Source organism: Oncorhynchus clarkii, chromosome 3, assembly GCF_045791955.1.
Source record: "Oncorhynchus clarkii lewisi isolate Uvic-CL-2024 chromosome 3, UVic_Ocla_1.0, whole genome shotgun sequence".
In the NCBI taxonomy this organism is placed as follows: domain Eukaryota; kingdom Metazoa; phylum Chordata; class Actinopteri; order Salmoniformes; family Salmonidae; genus Oncorhynchus; species Oncorhynchus clarkii.
Window position 1 is genome coordinate 1855716 of NC_092149.1, and position 17177 is coordinate 1872892.

The window sequence follows — 17177 nt, forward strand, 5'->3', positions numbered from 1 at the left end:
TTGCCAGAGAATTGAATGTTCATTTCTCTACCATAAGCCGCCTACAACGTTGTTTTAGAGAATTTGACAGAACGTTCAACCAGCCACACAACCGCAGGCCAGGTGTAACCACGCCAGCCCAGGACCTCCACATCCGTCTTCTTCACCTGCGGGATCGTCTGGGGGCGGGGGGGGTTATTTCTGTCTGTAATAAAGCCCTTTTCTGGGGGAAAACTCATTCTGATTGGCTGGGACTGATTTCCTTCTATGAACTGTAACTCAGTAAAATCGCTGAAATTGTGGCCTGTTGCGTTTATATTTCTGTTCAGTATAGAAAGAGAAAGAGACTTGTAATCTGAGATTGAGATTCTCGCAAACCAAGATCAAGATCAAGATCAAGACCAAGATCAAGACGAAACCTCAATGACTGACGCACACACACACACACACTGGCACTGAATGACACACACACACACACACACACACACACACACACACACGCACACACACACACACACACACACAGACAATGACTGACACACACACACAATGGCACTGACTGACACACACACACATACACACAGACAATGACTGACACACACAAACAATGACTGACACACACACACACACACTGGCACTGAATGACACAGACACACACACACACACACACACACAGACAATGACTGACACACACACAGACTGGCGCTGACTGACACAGACACACACAAACACAGGCACTGAATGACACACACACACACACAGACAATGACTGACACACACACACACACACACACACACAAACAATGACTGACACACACACACAAACACTGGCACTGAATGACACAGACACACACAGACAATGACTGACACACACTGGCACTGACTGACACAGACACACACACACACATACGGGAGAGTGTGAGGATTACCTGCGATGGTAAGGGCCCATTTATATAAATTAATGGTATCATTTATCAGATGTGTGGTGAGCTCCATCTTTGCAGGCCAGTATCTGAGTTCCCCTGGCAGAAAGACACACAGAGAAGACAGCAGTAGACCTCAGTAACACATCCTGGGGTGTTTAACTGTTCCCCTGGCAGAAAGACACACAGAGAAGACAGTAGTAGAGGTCAGTAACACATCCTCAGGTGTTTAACAACATCCAGCTATCACTGAACACTACCACGTAGCCCCCCCCCCCCTCCCCCTAGAGCCGTGGATAACGCCGTGTGATTTAATGATCTCTGAATGGAAGCCTAAATATGACGCCCCCCCCCCCCCCCCCGGGATTTACTGGGATGAAGTAGGAGCTGTAGAGCTTCTTGGAATAACTCAGGGCTTCATTCAGTCAATTAAGCCATTTCATTTAGGCTATTCTTATTCAACAACATTTCTCACCACAAGTTGAAAGATGAATCTAAAGTCCTTCCGCACATTCTGATGTAAAGTAAACAAATAGACTTCCATCCATATCTATCCGTTCCTGACAGACCGCGGGGGGGGGGGGGGGGGGGGGGGACGGACACTGCGCCTCAACTGTTCTGTTCTGCTCCGTGACGTGAAAGTCGAATGGTCCTCTATTCTAGCGACGCACAAAACCCTGACTGTCCGCACCGCCCGTTAACCGGAATCCAATCTGTAGTCCTATGCTATTTCATTCAAAACTACAATTAGATGTTACATTCGACATGTTTTATACCCAACCAGGTCATTGCACGGTGCGCGAGCAGAGTAGTAATAATATAGTATATTGGCCTAGAGCGCGTGGATAACGCCGTGTGATTTAATGATCTCTGAAGGGAAGCCTAAATATGACGCCCCCCCTCCCCTCCTCTCCTCCTTCTGACTCGCAACCAGACAGCATCTGCACGAACCCAAACCGTATTTAATCTGATGGGAATAAAGCATTATGACCAATTAAAATATAGACATATTACAAAAAAATATATGTCTGGATATTTGAGTAGGGTAGAATAGGCTATATAGATGATTAGCATATCCCACTGGCCCTCCACGTCACTGTGATAACACGGCAATGTGCTATTCATTGATCATACACGGACCATTTCCCACCCATCCTATAATTTGAGCCATAAAATAAAGAAAAACTAGCAAGCTAGCTAATTGTATCCAGTAAAATAAGTCAAATCTACCGAAACTCTGCGCACTAGTATTTGACGAGAATGAAGATTCTTGTTATCTTACCGTGTCGACAGATTGGGCTATATACGGTCCTTTTATTGTGACATTCAATACAAGGTCATGTAATCTAACAGATCCACAGTTTCGGCTACTAAAAACCCTAATATATATATTTGTTTATATCCGTGGTTATGTTCCTATAGAAGACTAGTTAACATAACGGCGGAACAGAGAAATCCGTTATAGAGGCAACATAATGACCGCAACCCTTTTCACTGCAGCTGGAAACGGTTCTCCGGTGCGACTCGTTGGACTGATGACTGACACTGTTTGATGGTGCGCATGCGTAGATCTGTAGTCGAATGCAGCAGTAGTGGAGACAGGGAATATGTAACCGGTATTTTTTTTTTTTTTTTACCGATCTCTCCGTTGTGATCTTGGTTGTACATCACAGGCTACCTGAGCATTTCCCCATCCTCGATCTGTGTGCGCTATGAACCGTGTCTGTGGATATCTTGCTCAGTGTTTTATAGCTTTATACGTACCGGCCTAGTTGAGTCGTAACGAAACGACCTCTTATTTGTGATGATCGTTTCTACTTGTTGTCTATGGACCGGATCCACCGGACAATGATAGGCACGGAGGATATGTCCCGGTAGAAAATGGGCCTGTAACGAACCGATATTTCTAACATATTTCTCCTCCTATAAGGAGAAGGACAGAGAAAACGGAAAGATGAAGATCTGGAGTACTGAACATGTTTTCAGGTTAGTAGGCCAAGAGTCTCTAAACCGAGCATATCGATAGGCTAGTTTACCGCTACCGTTAAACGCCGTGTTGCTTGTTTGTACAACCGTGGTCTTTTAGTTGAATTTCTATCGTTCCAAATGTTAGTCTACATTAAGAGGCTTGTCGAAATGAGCGCAGAGCAGCGACGCGATCCTACACGGTTCCTTCTCCCGTTGAGCATGTGAGGGATACCGTGTTACTATTGAGGTCTCGGTGTTGTGCCGAAAAACTCCCCACCTGACAGAATTTGAACCCAGTATATTTTTTGAAAGTGTCGTGATAATAATTCAGCCATAGTTGTTCTGAAATGTTTATTACCGTGCCAACATTTTACTCCCTCCTCTATGTTTAATATAAACACACATACATTAAATGATTGATTTCGGTTGCCTATCCTAACGTGAAGTTTGTTCTATAGAAAGTATTCTCTGTCTCTGTCTCTCTCTCTGTCTCTCTCTCTCACTGTCTCTCTCTCTGTCTCTCTCTATCGCTCTCTCTCTCTGTCTCTCTCTCTGTCTCTCTGTCTCTCTCTCTGACTGTAGCTACCCGTGGGAGACGGTGATAAAGGCAGCGATGAGGAAGTACCCTAACCCCATGAACCCTAATGTTGTGGGAGTGGATGTGTTGGACAGGAACCTGGATACCGACGGACGGCTCCACAGCCACAGACTCCTCAGCACCGAGTGGGGCCTGCCAGGCATCGTACGAGCGGTCAGTAAGCTGCTGTCTGTCTGTCTGTCTCTTTCTCTCGCTCTCTGTCTCTCTCTCTGTCTCTCTCTCTGTCTCTCTCTCTGTCTCTCTCTCTCTCTGTCTCTCTCTCTCTCTCTCTCACTGCCTCTCTCACTGTCAATCTCTATCGCTATCTCTCTCTCTCTCGAACTTTGCTTTAGTCTGTCAGTCCTCTCTCTCTCTCTCTCTCTTTCAAACTTTGCTTTAGTCTGTCAGTCCTCTCTCTCTCTCTCTCCTAGTCTGGTGGTACAGTCTGTTTGTGCCTAGCCAATGAAACAGAGGTTGTTCTTAGACCTGGACACTTGGGTTAGCTCTCCAAGCACAAACACAGTCTAGCGTGGTGCCGACCTCTCATCAATGAGCTGTTTTCACCCACAGGACTGCCGACCTCTCATCAATGAGCTGTTTTCACCCACAGGACTGCCGACCTCTCATCAATGAGCTGTTTTCACCCACAGGACTGCCGACCTCTCATCAATGAGCTGTTTCACTCACAGGACTGCTGACCTCTCATCAATGAACTGTTGTCACCCACAGGACTGCTGACCTCTCATCAATGAGCTGTTTCACCCACAGGACTGCCGACCTCTCATTAATGAGCTGTTTCACCCACAGGACTGCTGACCTCTCATCAATGAGCTGTTGTCACCCACAGGACTGCTGACCTCTCATCAATGAGCTGTTTCACCCACAGGACTGCCGACCTCTCATTAATGAGCTGTTTCACCCACAGGACTGCCGACCTCTCATCAATGAGCTGTTTCACCCACAGGACTGCCGACCTCTCATCAATGAGCTGTTTCACCCACAGGACTGCCGACCTCTCATCAATGAGCTGTTGTCTGTTTTTTTATTAGTCTCTCTATTCTCGGTAAATCCCTTAACACTGTCGTGCCTGTAAAACCCCATGATGCCGACCGTTTCTGAGATACCGGAACCCGGCGGGCCTGGCACCGACGATCATCCCACGCTCAAAGTTGTTTAGGTCCCTCGTTTTGCCTCGACGATCGTCCGCCTGCTTTCTAAAACAAGCCACGGCCACGTGACTCACTGTCTGTAGGAGCGAACCATTTCTGTGAACGGGGTGTTACACCTTATAAACTGGTCTCTGAGTATGTATGTATACACACTACCGTTCAGAAGTTTAGGGTCACTTAAAAATGTCCTTGTTTTCCATGAAAAATATACATGAAATGGGTTGACAAGATTATTAATAATGATTTTTAATTGAAATAATAATTGTGTCCTTCAAACTTAGCTTTTTGTCAAAGAATCCTCAAATTACAGCCTTGCAGATCTTTGGCATTCTAGTAATCTGAAGAGATTTCACCCCTTGCTTCCTGGAGCACCTCCCACAAGTTGGATTGGCTTGTACGGTCAAGCTCCTCCCACAACAGCCCAATAGGGTTGAGATCTGGTGACTGTGCTGGCTACTCCATTATAGACAGAATACCAGCTCACTGCTTGTTCCCTAAATAGTTATTGCATAGTTTGGAGCTGTGCTTTGGGTCATTGTCCTGTTGTAGGTGTAAATTAGCTTCAATTAAGCGCCGTATGTCATGGCGTTGAAAAATGGAGTGATAGTCTTCCTTCTTCAAGATCCCTTTTACCCTGTACACATCTCCCACTTTATCACCACCAAAGCACCCCCAGACCATCACCCCCGGACCATCACCCCCGGACCATCACCCCCGGACCATCACCCCCGGACCATCACCCCCGGACCATCACCCCCGGACCATCACCCCCAGACCATCACCCCCAGACCATCACCCCCAGACCATCACCCCCAGACCATCACCCCCAGACCATCACCCCCAGACCATCACCCCCGGACCATCACCCCCTGACCATCACCCCCGGACCATCACCCCCTGACCATCACCCCCGGACCATCACCCCCGGACCATCACCCCCGGACCATCACCCCCGGACCATCACATTGCCTCCACCATGCTTGACAGATGGCGTCAAGCACCCCTCCAGCATCTTTTCATTTTTTCTGCGTCTCACGAATGTTCTTCTTGTAAACCAAACACCTCAAACATAGATTAATCTGTCCATAACACTTTTTTCCAATCTTCATCTGTTCAGTATCAGTGTTATTTTGCCCATCTGAATATTTTATATTTATTGGCCAGTCTGAGATAAGGCTTTTTCTTTGCAACTCTGCCAAGAAAGCCAGCATCCCGGAGTCGCCTCTTCAATGTTGACATTGAGACTGGTGTTTTGCGGGTACTATTTAATGAAGCTGCTAGTTGAGGATTTGTGAGGCGTCTGCTTCTCAAACTAGACACTAATGTACTTGTCCTCTTGTTCAGTTGTGCACCGAGGCCTCCCACTCCTGTTTTTATTCTGGTTAGAGCCAGTTTGCGCTGTTCTGTGAAGGGAGTAGTACACAGCGTTGTACGAGATCTTCAGCTTCTTGGCAATTTCTTGCATGGAATAGCCTTCATTTCTTAGAACAAGAATAGATCGACGAGTTTCAGAAGAAAGGTCTTTGTTTCTGGACATTTTGAGCCTGTAATCGAACCCACAAATGCTGATGCTCCAGATACTCAACTAGTCTAAAGAAGGACCGTTTTATTGCTTATTTAATCAGAACAACAGTTTTCAGTTGTGCTAACATAATTGCAAAAGGATTTTCTAATGATCAATTAGCCTTTTAAAATGAACAACTTGTATTAGCTAACACAACGTGCCATTGGAACACAGGAGTGATGGTAGCTGATAATGGGCCTCTGTACGCCTATGTAGATTCCATTAAAATAAATCTTCCGTTTCCAGCTACAATAGTAATTTACAACATTAACAATGTCTACACTGTATTTCTGATCAATTTGATGTTATTTCAAAAACAGGGACTTTTCTAAGTGAACCCAAACCTTCTGAACGGTAGAGTGTGTGTGTGTATATATATAGACTGACTTGAATGCTTCTAGAGTGTATATATATAGACTGACTTGAATGCTTCTAGAGTGTGTATATAGACTGACCTGAATGCTTCTAGAGTGTGTATATATAGACTGACCTGAATGCTTCTAGAGTGTGTATATATAGACTGACCTGAATGCTTCTAGAGTGTGTGTATATATAGACTGACCTGAATGCTTCTAGAGTGTGTATATATAGACTGACCTGAATGCTTCTAGAGTGTGTATATATAGACTGACCTGAATGCTTCTAGAGTGTGTGTATGTATAGACTGACCTGAATGCTTCTAGAGTGTGTATATATAGACTGACCTGAATGCTTCTAGAGTGTGTATATATAGACTGACCTGAATGCTTCTAGAGTGTGTATATATAGACTGACCTGAATGCTTCTAGAGTGTGTGTATATATAGACTGACCTGAATGCTTCTAGAGTGTGTATATATAGACTGACCTGAATGCTTCTAGAGTGTGTATATATAGACTGACCTGAATGCTTCTAGAGTGTGTGTATGTATAGACTGACCTGAATGCTTCTAGAGTGTATAAATAGACTGACTTGAATGCTTCTAGAGTGTGTGTATATATAGACTGACCTGAATGCTTCCAGAGTGTGTGTATGTATAGACTGACCTGAATGCTTCTAGAGTGTATATATAGACTGACCTGAATGCTTCTAGAGTGTGTGTATGTATAGACTGACCTGAATGCTTCTAGAGTGTGTGTATATAGACTGACCTGAATGCTTCTAGAGTGTGTATATATAGACTGACCTGAATGCTTCTAGAGTGTGTATATATAGACTGACCTGAATGCTTCTAGAGTGTATGTATATATAGACTGACCTGAATGCTTCTATATTGTGTATATATAGACTGACCTGAATGCTTCTAGAGTGTGTAAATATAGACTGACCTGAATGCTTCTAGAGTGTGTATATATAGACTGACCTGAATGCTTCTAGAGTGTGTATATATAGACTGACCTGAATGCTTCTAGAGTGTGTGTGTATATATAGACTGACCTGAATGCTTCTAGAGTGTATGTGTATATATAGACTGACCTGAATGCTTCTAGAGTGTGTATATATAGACTGACCTGAATGCTTCTAGAGTGTGTATATAGACTGACCTGAATGCTTCTAGAGTGTGTGTGTGTATATATAGACTGACCTGAATGCTTCTAGAGTGTGTGTGTATATATAGACTGACCTGAATGCTTCTAGAGTGTGTGTGTGTATATATAGACTGACCTGAATGCTTCTAGAGTGTGTGTGTATATATAGACTGACCTGAATGCTTCTAGAGTGTGTATATATAGACTGACCTGAATGCTTCTAGAGTGTGTATATATAGACTGACCTGAATGCTTCTAGAGTGTGTATATATAGACTGACCTGAATGCTTCTAGAGTGTGTGTGTATATATAGACTGACCTGAATGCTTCTAGAGTGTGTGTGTATATATAGACTGACCTGAATGCTTCTAGAGTGTGTGTGTGTATATAGACTGACCTGAATGCTTCTCTTGTAGATCTTGGGGACCGGTCATTCCCGGACGTACGTCAAGGAGCACTCCATCGTGGATCCCGAGGAGAAAACGATGGAGCTTTATTCAACCAATGTGAGTGGAAAGCGGTCCCCTTCTCTTGTATCATCAGGTTTCTGTTGTTGTTGTTGTTGTTGTTGTATCTTCATGAACGTTTCATACAAATGATTGTCTTCTTCTTCGTCCCGCAGATAACTCTAACCAATCTGGTGTCAGTGGATGAAAGACTGGTTTACAGACCTCATCCAGACAACCCAGAGGTGTAAGTAGAAAGAAAGCCCCAACCTAGCATGATAACACATTACAACCTAGCAGGGTAACACATTACAACCTATCATGATAACACATTACAAGCTAGCATGATAACACATTACAAGCTAGCATGATAACACATTACAACCTAGCAGGATAACACATTACAACCTAGCATGATAACACATTACAAGCTAGCATGATAACACATTACAAGCTAGCATGATAACACATTACAACCTAGCATGATAACACATTACAACCTAGCAGGGTAACACATTACAACCTAGCATGATAACACATTACAACCTAGCAGGGTAACACATTACAACCTAGCAGGATAACACATTACAACCTAGCATGATAACACATTACAAGCTAGCATGATAACACATTACAACCTAGCAGGATAACACATTACAACCTAGCATGATAACGCATTACAACCTAGCATGATAACACATTACAACCTAGCATGATAACACATTACAACCTAGCAGGATAACACATTACAACCTAGCAGGATAACACATTACAACCTAGCAGGATAACACATTACAACCTAGCAGGATAACACATTACAACCTAGCATGATAACACATTACAACCTAGCAGGATAACACATTACAACCTAGCAGGATAACACATTACAACCTAGCAGGATAACACATTACAACCTAGCAGGATAACACATTACAAACTAGCAGGATAACACATTACAACCTAGCAGGATAACACATTACAACCTAGCATGATAACACATTACAACCTAGCATGATAACACATTACAACCTAGCATGATAACACATTATGACACATTTATAACAACCTGGTATGTGTCGTTTCCACTTACCTCATTTACAAATGAATATTAACTTGTACTGCAACTATCTTGTTCCCCCCTCCACCCCTTCTCTGTCCCTCTCAGTACTGTTCTGACCCAGGAGGCCATCATCACAGTAAAAGGAGTCAGTTTGAGCAGTTACCTGGAGGGAATGATGGCCCTCAGAATGTCAGCTAACGCCAGAAAGGTGCTGTTGTAATAAGTTACTCTACAGAATCTCCTTAAGCGATACTGATGTAACAATCCCTGAGCGTGTTCTGCATGCAGCTTTTAGCCTCTATGCTTTCCCTGACTGTGAAGAGAGACGGTCCACGGTCATTAGACATCTCTGTGTGGCTGACCTCGACCATGTTTTCTCTGAAAGGAGTTGGGATGCTCTACCTAAGATCTTCTCTGTGTGTTACTGTCTCTATAGGGTTGGGATGCTCTATCTAAGATCTTCTCTGTGTGTTACTGTCTCTATAGGGTTGGGATGCTCTATCTAATATCTTCTCTGTGTGTTACTCTCTCTATAGGGTTGGGATGCTCTATCTAAGATCTTCTCTGTGTGTTACTGTCTCTATAGGGTTGGGATGCTCTACCTAAGATCTTCTCTGTGTGTTACTGTCTCTATAGGGTTGGGATGCTCTATCTAAGATCTTCTCTGTGTGTTACTCTCTCTATAGGGTTGGGATGCTCTATCTAAGATCTTCTCTGTGTGTTACTGTCTCTATAGGGTTGGGATGCTCTACCTAAGATCTTCTCTGTGTGTTACTGTCTCTATAGGGTTGGGATGCTCTATCTAAGATCTTCTCTGTGTGTTACTCTCTCTATAGGGTTGGGATGCTCTATCTAAGATCTTCTCTGTGTGTTACTCTCTCTATAGGGTTGGGATGCTCTATCTAAGATCTTCTCTGTGTGTTACTGTCTCTATAGGGTTGGGATGCTCTACCTAAGATCTTCTCTGTGTGTTACTGTCTCTATAGGGTTGGGATGCTCTATCTAAGATCTTCTCTGTGTGTTACTCTCTCTATAGGGTTGGGATGCTCTATCTAAGATCTTCTCTGTGTGTTACTGTCTCTATAGGGCTGGGATGCTCTATCTAAGATCTTCTCTGTGTGTTACTGTCTCTATAGGGTTGGGATGCTCTATCTAAGATCTTCTCTGTGTGTTACTCTCTCTATAGGGTTGGGATGCTCTATCTAAGATCTTCTCTGTGTGTTACTGTCTCTATAGGGTTGGGATGCTATTGAGTGGATCATTCAGAACTCTGAAAGGGAGAACGTTCCTCTGTGTGAGCTGTACTGACTCTGGTAACTACTCTTCCCTGGCTGAGCTTAGCAGCACCTGACTGGTAACTACCCTTCCCTGGCCGAGCTTAGCAGCACCTGACTGGTAACTACTCTTCCCTGGCTGAGTTTAGCAGCACCTGACTGGTAACTACTCTTCCCTGGCCTAGCTTAGCTGCACCTGACTGGTAACTACTCTTCCCTGGCCTAGCTTAGCAGCACCTGACTGGTAACTACTCTTCCCTGGCTGAGCTTAGCAGCACCTGACTGGTAACTACTCTTCCCTGGCCTAGCTTAGCAGCACCTGACTGGTAACTACTCTTCCCTGGCTGAGCTTAGCAGCACCTGACTGGTAACTACTCTTCCCTGGCTGAGCTTAGCAGCACCTGACTGGTAACTACTCTTCCCTGGCCTAGCTTAGCAGCACCTGACTGGTAACTACTCTTCCCTGGCCGAGCTTAGCTGCACCTGACTGGTAACTACTCTTCCCTGGCCTAGCTTAGCAGCACCTGACTGGTAACTACTCTTCCCTGGCTGAGCTTAGCAGCACCTGACTGGTAACTACTCTTCCCTGGCCGAGCTTAGCAGCACCTGACTGGTAACTACTCTTCCCTGGCCGAGCTTAGCAGCACCTGACTGGTAACTACCCTTCCCTGGCCGAGCTTAGCCGCACCTGACTGGTAACTACTCTTCCCTGGCCTAGCTTAGCAGCACCTGACTGGTAACTACTCTTCCCTGGCTGAGCTTAGCAGCACCTGATTGGTAACTACTCTTCCCTGGCCGAGCTTAGCAGCACCTGACTGGTAACTACTCTTCCCTGGCCGAGCTTAGCAGCACCTGACTGGTAACTACTCTTCCCTGGCCGAGCTTAGCCGCACCTGACTGGTAACTACTCTTCTCTGGCTGAGCTTAGCAGCACCTGACTGGTAACTACTCTTCCCTGGCTGAGCTTAGCAGCACCTGACTGGTAACTACTCTTCCCTGGCCTAGCGTAGCAGCACCTGACTGGTAACTACTCTTCCCTGGCTGAGCTTAGCCGCACCTGACTGGTAACTACTCTTCCCTGGCCGAGCTTAGCAGCACCTGACTGGTAACTACTCTTCCCTGGCTGAGCTTAGCAGCACCTGACTGGTAACTACTCTTCCCTGGCTGAACTTAGCAGCACCTGACTGGTAACTACCCTTCCCTGGCCGAGCTTAGCCGCACCTGACTGGTAACTACTCTTCCCTGGCCTAGCTTAGCAGCACCTGACTGGTAACTACTCTTCCCTGGCCTAGCTTAGCAGCACCTGACTGGTAACTACTCTTCTCTGGCTGAGCTTAGCAGCACCTGACTGGTAACTACTCTTCTCTGGCTGAGCTTAGCAGCACCTGACTGGTAACTACTCTTCCCTGGCCTAGCTTAGCAGCACCTGACTGGTAACTACTCTTCTCTGGCTGAGCTTAGCAGCACCTGACTGGTAACTACTCTTCCCTGGCCTAGCTTAGCAGCACCTGACTGGTAACTACTCTTCCCTGGCTGAGCTTAGCAGCACCTGACTGGTAACTACTCTTCTCTGGCTGAGCTTAGCAGCACCTGACTGGTAACTACTCTTCTCTGGCCTAGCTTAGCAGCACCTGACTGGTAACTACTCTTCTCTGGCTGAGCTTAGCAGCACCTGACTGGTAACTACTCTTCCCTGGCCTAGCTTAGCAGCACCTGACTGGTAACTACTCTTCCCTGGCTGAGCTTAGCAGCACCTGACTGGTAACTACTCTTCCCTGGCCGAGCTTAGCAGCACCTGACTGGTAACTACTCTTCCCTGGCCGAGCTTAGCAGCACCTGACTGGTAACTACCCTTCCCTGGCCGAGCTTAGCCGCACCTGACTGGTAACTACTCTTCCCTGGCCTAGCTTAGCAGCACCTGACTGGTAACTACTCTTCCCTGGCTGAGCTTAGCAGCACCTGATTGGTAACTACTCTTCCCTGGCCTAGCTTAGCAGCACCTGACTGGTAACTACTCTTCTCTGGCTGAGCTTAGCAGCACCTGACTGGTAACTACTCTTCCTGGCCTAGCTTAGCCGCACCTGACTGGTAACTACTCTTCTCTGGCTGAGCTTAGCAACACCTGATTGGTAACTACTCTTCCCTGGCTGAGCTTAGCAGCACCTGCCTGGTAACTACTCTTCCCTGGCTGAGCTTAGCAGCATCTGACTGGTAACTACTCTTCCCTGGCTGAGCTTAGCAGCACCTGACTGGTAACTACTCTTCTCTGGCCTAGCTTAGCAGCACCTGACTGGTAACTACTCTTCCCTGGCTGAGCTTAGCAGCACCTGACTGGTAACTACTCTTCTCTGGCTGAGCTTAGCAGCACCTGACTGGTAACTACTCTTCTCTGGCCTAGCTTAGCAGCACCTGACTGGTAACTACTCTTCCCTGGCTGAGCTTAGCAGCACCTGACTGGTAACTACTCTTCTCTGGCTGAGCTTAGCAGCACCTGACTGGTAACTACTCTTCCCTGGCCGAGCTTAGCAGCACCTGACTGGTAACTACTCTTCTCTGGCTGAGCTTAGCAGCACCTGCCTGGTAACTACTCTTCCCTGGCTGAGCTTAGCAGCACCTGACTGGTAACTACTCTTCCCTGGCCGAGCTTAGCAGCACCTGACTGGTAACTACTCTTCTCTGGCTGAGCTTAGCAGCACCTGCCTGGTAACTACTCTTCCCTGGCTGAGCTTAGCAGCACCTGACTGGTAACTACTCTTCCCTGGCTGAGCTTAGCAGCACCTGACTGGTAACTACTCTTCTCTGGCCTAGCTTAGCAGCACCTGACTGGAAACTACTCTTCCCTGGCTGAGCTTAGCAGCACCTGACTGGTAACTACTCTTCCCTGGCTGAGCTTAGCAGCACCTGACTGGTAACTACTCTTCCCTGGCCGAGCTTAGCAGCACCTGCCTGCATGCTGCTGTAATGGTTAATTTAGACAATGGCCATTATCCTGCTACTTTCCCTTTTTCCATTCATGTTCTTCTATCAAGATAATTAGAACCAGACAAGATCCAATACTTTGAGCAATGAAATGGGGAAAAACTTGAAAGCACCGGTCAACTTTCTGTCTGTTTGATAATAACACTTCTGCTATTGTTGCCTGCAGGAAGGGCCAATCAGAGGACTGTGTCGACTACATGATCAGGGACTATATCATCCTACACCAACCAGCCCAGACGAACCTCCCACATGGCAACCAGCCCAGACAAACCTCCCACATGGCAGCCAGCCCAGACAAACCTCCCACATGGCAACCGGCCCAGACAAACCTCCCACATGGCATCCAGCCCAGACAAACCTCCCACATGGCAACCAGCCCAGACAAACCTCCCACATGGCAACCAGCCCAGACAAACCTCCCACATGGCAACCAGCCCAGACAAACCTCCCACATGGCAACCAGCCCAGACAAACCTCCCACATGGCAACCAGCCCAGACAAACCTCCCACATGGCAACCAGCCCAGACAAACCTCCCACATGGCAACCAGCCCAGACAAACCTCCCACATGGCAGCCGGCCCAGACAAACCTCCCACATGGCAACCGGCCCAGACAAACCTCCCACATGGCAACCGGCCCAGACAAACCTCCCACATGGCAACCGGCCCAGACAAACCTCCCACATGGCAACCGGCCCAGACAAACCTCCCACATGGCAACCAGCCCAGACAAACCTCCCACATGGCAACCAGCCCAGACAAACCTCCCACATGGCAGCCGGCCCAGACAAACCTCCCACATGGCAACCAGCCCAGACAAACCTCCCACATGGCAACCGGCCCAGACAAACCTCCCACATGGCAACCGGCCCAGACAAACCTCCCACATGGCAACCAGCCCAGACAAACCTCCCACATGGCAACCAGCCCAGACAAACCTCCCACATGGCAGCCAGCCCAGACAAACCTCCCATATGGCAACCAGCCCAGACAAACCTCCCACATGGCAACCAGCCCAGACAAACCTCCCACATGGCAACCAGCCCAGACAAACCTCCCACATGGCAACCAGCCCAGACAAACCTCCCACATGGCAGCTGGGAATCAGAACCCTCCCCGGTGACCAGGTTTTATAGAGGGCATCACAACCCTCCCTGGTGACCAGGCTTCATAGAGGGCATCACAACCCTCCCTGATGACCAGGCTTCATAGAGGGCATCACAACCCTCCCTGATGACCAGGCTTCATAGAGGGCATCACAACCCTCCTTGGTGACCAGGCTTCATAGAGGGCATCACAACCCTCCTTGGTGACCAGGCTTCATAGAGGGCATCACAACCCTCCCTGGTGACCAGGCTCCATAGAGGGCATCACAACCCTCCCTGGTGACCAGGCTCCATAGAGGGCATCACAACCCTCCCTGGTGACCAGGCTTCATAGAGGGCATCACAACCCTCATCACAACCCTCCCTGATGACCAGGCTCCATAGAGGGCATCACAACCCTCCTCCCAACCCTCCCTGGTGACCAGGCTCCATAGAGGGCATCACAACCCTCCTCCATGCCCATAAAGAATGTTGCTGCTGTCAAGTCGACGATCAATAGAAACACGAGGGTTATTAATATATCATCAGAAAGACTGCGATCATTGATCCTTCCACAGAAAGGTTTCCCTACTGAGGGATTGAGGCCAACGTTAATGTCCAGGAGGATATTGATTGGATACAAAGGTCTATGATAGATGTAGGTTGCGTGCCATTTAGGATGCCATTTAGGATGACATTTAGGATGCCATTTAGGATGCTATATAGGATGACATTTAGGATGACATTTAGGATGCTATATAGGATGACATTTAGGATGCTATATAGGATGCTATTCAGGATGACATTTAAGATGCTATTTAGGACGACATTTAGGATGCTATTTAGGACGACATTTAGGATGCCATTTAGGATGCTATTTAGGATGCTATTTAGGGTACATATGTAGTGTGAATTACATATAAAAGCTACAAAATGTCATTCTCCATATGAAATGCGGATGGTATTTGCTATGGAAATGATCTGCTGCTATACACTGTATGAAGTATGCATTCAGCATTCTCATATGGGAGGTTCATCCAGGGAATCTGTCACAGCATTCTCATATGGGAGGTTCTTCCAGGGAATCTGTCACAGCATTCTCATATGGGAGGTTCTTCCAGGGAATCTGTCACAGCATTCTCATATGGGAGGTTCTTCCAGGGAATCTGTCACAGCATTCTCATATGGGAGGTTCATCCAGGAATCTATCACAGCATTCTCATATGGGAGGTTCATCCAGGAATCTATCACAGCATTCTCATATGGGAGGTTCTCCAGGAATCTATCAGAACATTCTCATATGGGAGGTTCTCCAGGAATCTGTCACAGCATTCTCATATGGGAGGTTCTCCAGGAATCTGTCACAGCATTCTCATATGGGAGGTTCTCCAGGAATCTATCAGAACATTCTCATATGGGAGGTTCTCCAGGAATCTGTCACAGCATTCTCATATGGGAGGTTCTCCAGGAATCTGTCACAGCATTCTCTAATGGGAGGTTCATCCAGGAATCTATCAGAACATTCTCTTACGGGAGGTTCTCCAGGAAGCTATCAGGACATTCTCTTATAGAAGGTTCTTCCAGGGAATCTATCACAACATTCTCTACGGAGGTTCTCCAGGAATCTGTCACAACATTCTCTTATGGGAGGTTCTCCTGGAATCTATCACAACATTCGCTTATGGGAGGTTCTCCAGAAATCTATCACAACATTCTCTTATGGGAGGTTCTCCAGGAATCTATCACAACATTCTCATATGGAAGGTTCTCCAGGAATCTGTCACAACATTCTCTTATGGAAGGTTCTTCCAGGGAATCTATCACAACATTCTCTACGGAGGTTCTCCAGGAATCTGTCACAACATTCTCTTATGGGAGGTTCTCCTGGAATCTATCACAACATTCGCTTATGGGAGGTTCTCCAGAAATCTATCACAACATTCTCTTATGGGAGGTTCTCCAGGAATCTATCACAACATTCTCCAGGAATCTATCACAACATTCTCTTATGGGAGGTTCTCCAGGAATCTATCACAACATTCTCTTACGGAGGTTCTTCCAGGGAATCTGTCACAACATTCTCTTACGGAAGGTTCTTCCAGGGAATCTGTCACAACATTCACTTACGGAAGGTTCTTCCAGGGAATCTGTCACAGCATTCTCTTACGGAAGGTTCTTCCAGGGAATCTGTCACAACATTCTCTTACGGAAGGTTCTTCCAGGGAATCTGTCACAACATTCTCTTACGGAAGGTTCTTCCAGGGAATCTGTCACAGCATTCTCTTACGGAAGGTTCTTCCAGGGAATCTGTCACAACATTCACTTACGGAAGGTTCTTCCAGGGAATCTGTCACAGCATTCTCTTACGGAAGGTTCTTCCAGGGAATCTGTCACAGCATTCTCTTACGGAAGGTTCTTCCAGGGAATCTGTCACAGCATTCTCTTACGGAAGGTTCTTCCAGGGAATCTGTCACAGCATTCTCTTACGGAAGGTTCTTCCAGGGAATCTGTCACAACATTCTCTTATGGAAGGTTCTTCCAGGGAATCTGTCACAACATTCTCTTATGGAAGGTTCTTCCAGGGAATCTGTCACAACATTCTCTTATGGAAGGTTCTTCCAGGGAATCTGTCACAACATTCTCTT

General features: G+C 46.6%; 2 protein-coding genes across 2 annotated transcripts in view; one reads left to right on the top strand and one right to left on the bottom strand.

The window, feature by feature from the left end:
- Positions 1-2340, bottom strand: part of LOC139405625 (very long chain fatty acid elongase 4-like) — a 14492-nt gene extending 12152 nt beyond the window's left edge. The window contains exons 1-2 of the mRNA XM_071148036.1: positions 2185-2340; positions 909-1001 (exon numbers count right to left, since the gene is read on the bottom strand). Coding sequence (XP_071004137.1) covers positions 909-975 — 67 coding nt within the window. The 5' untranslated portion in view covers positions 976-1001; positions 2185-2340. The remainder of the gene's footprint in view (positions 1-908; positions 1002-2184) is intronic.
- Positions 2341-2552: 212 nt separating this feature from the next.
- On the top strand, positions 2553-13696 carry LOC139405624 (PRELI domain containing protein 3A-like). The gene is made up of 7 exons (XM_071148034.1): positions 2553-2888; positions 3453-3621; positions 8105-8194; positions 8311-8381; positions 9300-9402; positions 10431-10507; positions 13614-13696. Exons 1-6 carry the CDS (start codon positions 2857-2859, stop codon positions 10500-10502), a joined length of 537 nt encoding a protein of 178 aa, XP_071004135.1. The 5' UTR covers positions 2553-2856; the 3' UTR covers positions 10503-10507; positions 13614-13696.
- The last annotated feature ends 3481 nt before the right edge of the window (positions 13697-17177 follow it).

Coding starts and splice junctions, on each gene's coding strand:
- LOC139405624 (XM_071148034.1), top strand. CDS start 2,857: ATGAAGATCTGGAGTACTGAACATGTTTTCAG. Junction 8,195..8,310: donor TGGAGCTTTATTCAACCAAT/GTGAGTGGAAAG, acceptor TTCGTCCCGCAG/ATAACTCTAACCAATCTGGT. Junction 8,382..9,299: donor CATCCAGACAACCCAGAGGT/GTAAGTAGAAAG, acceptor TGTCCCTCTCAG/TACTGTTCTGACCCAGGAGG.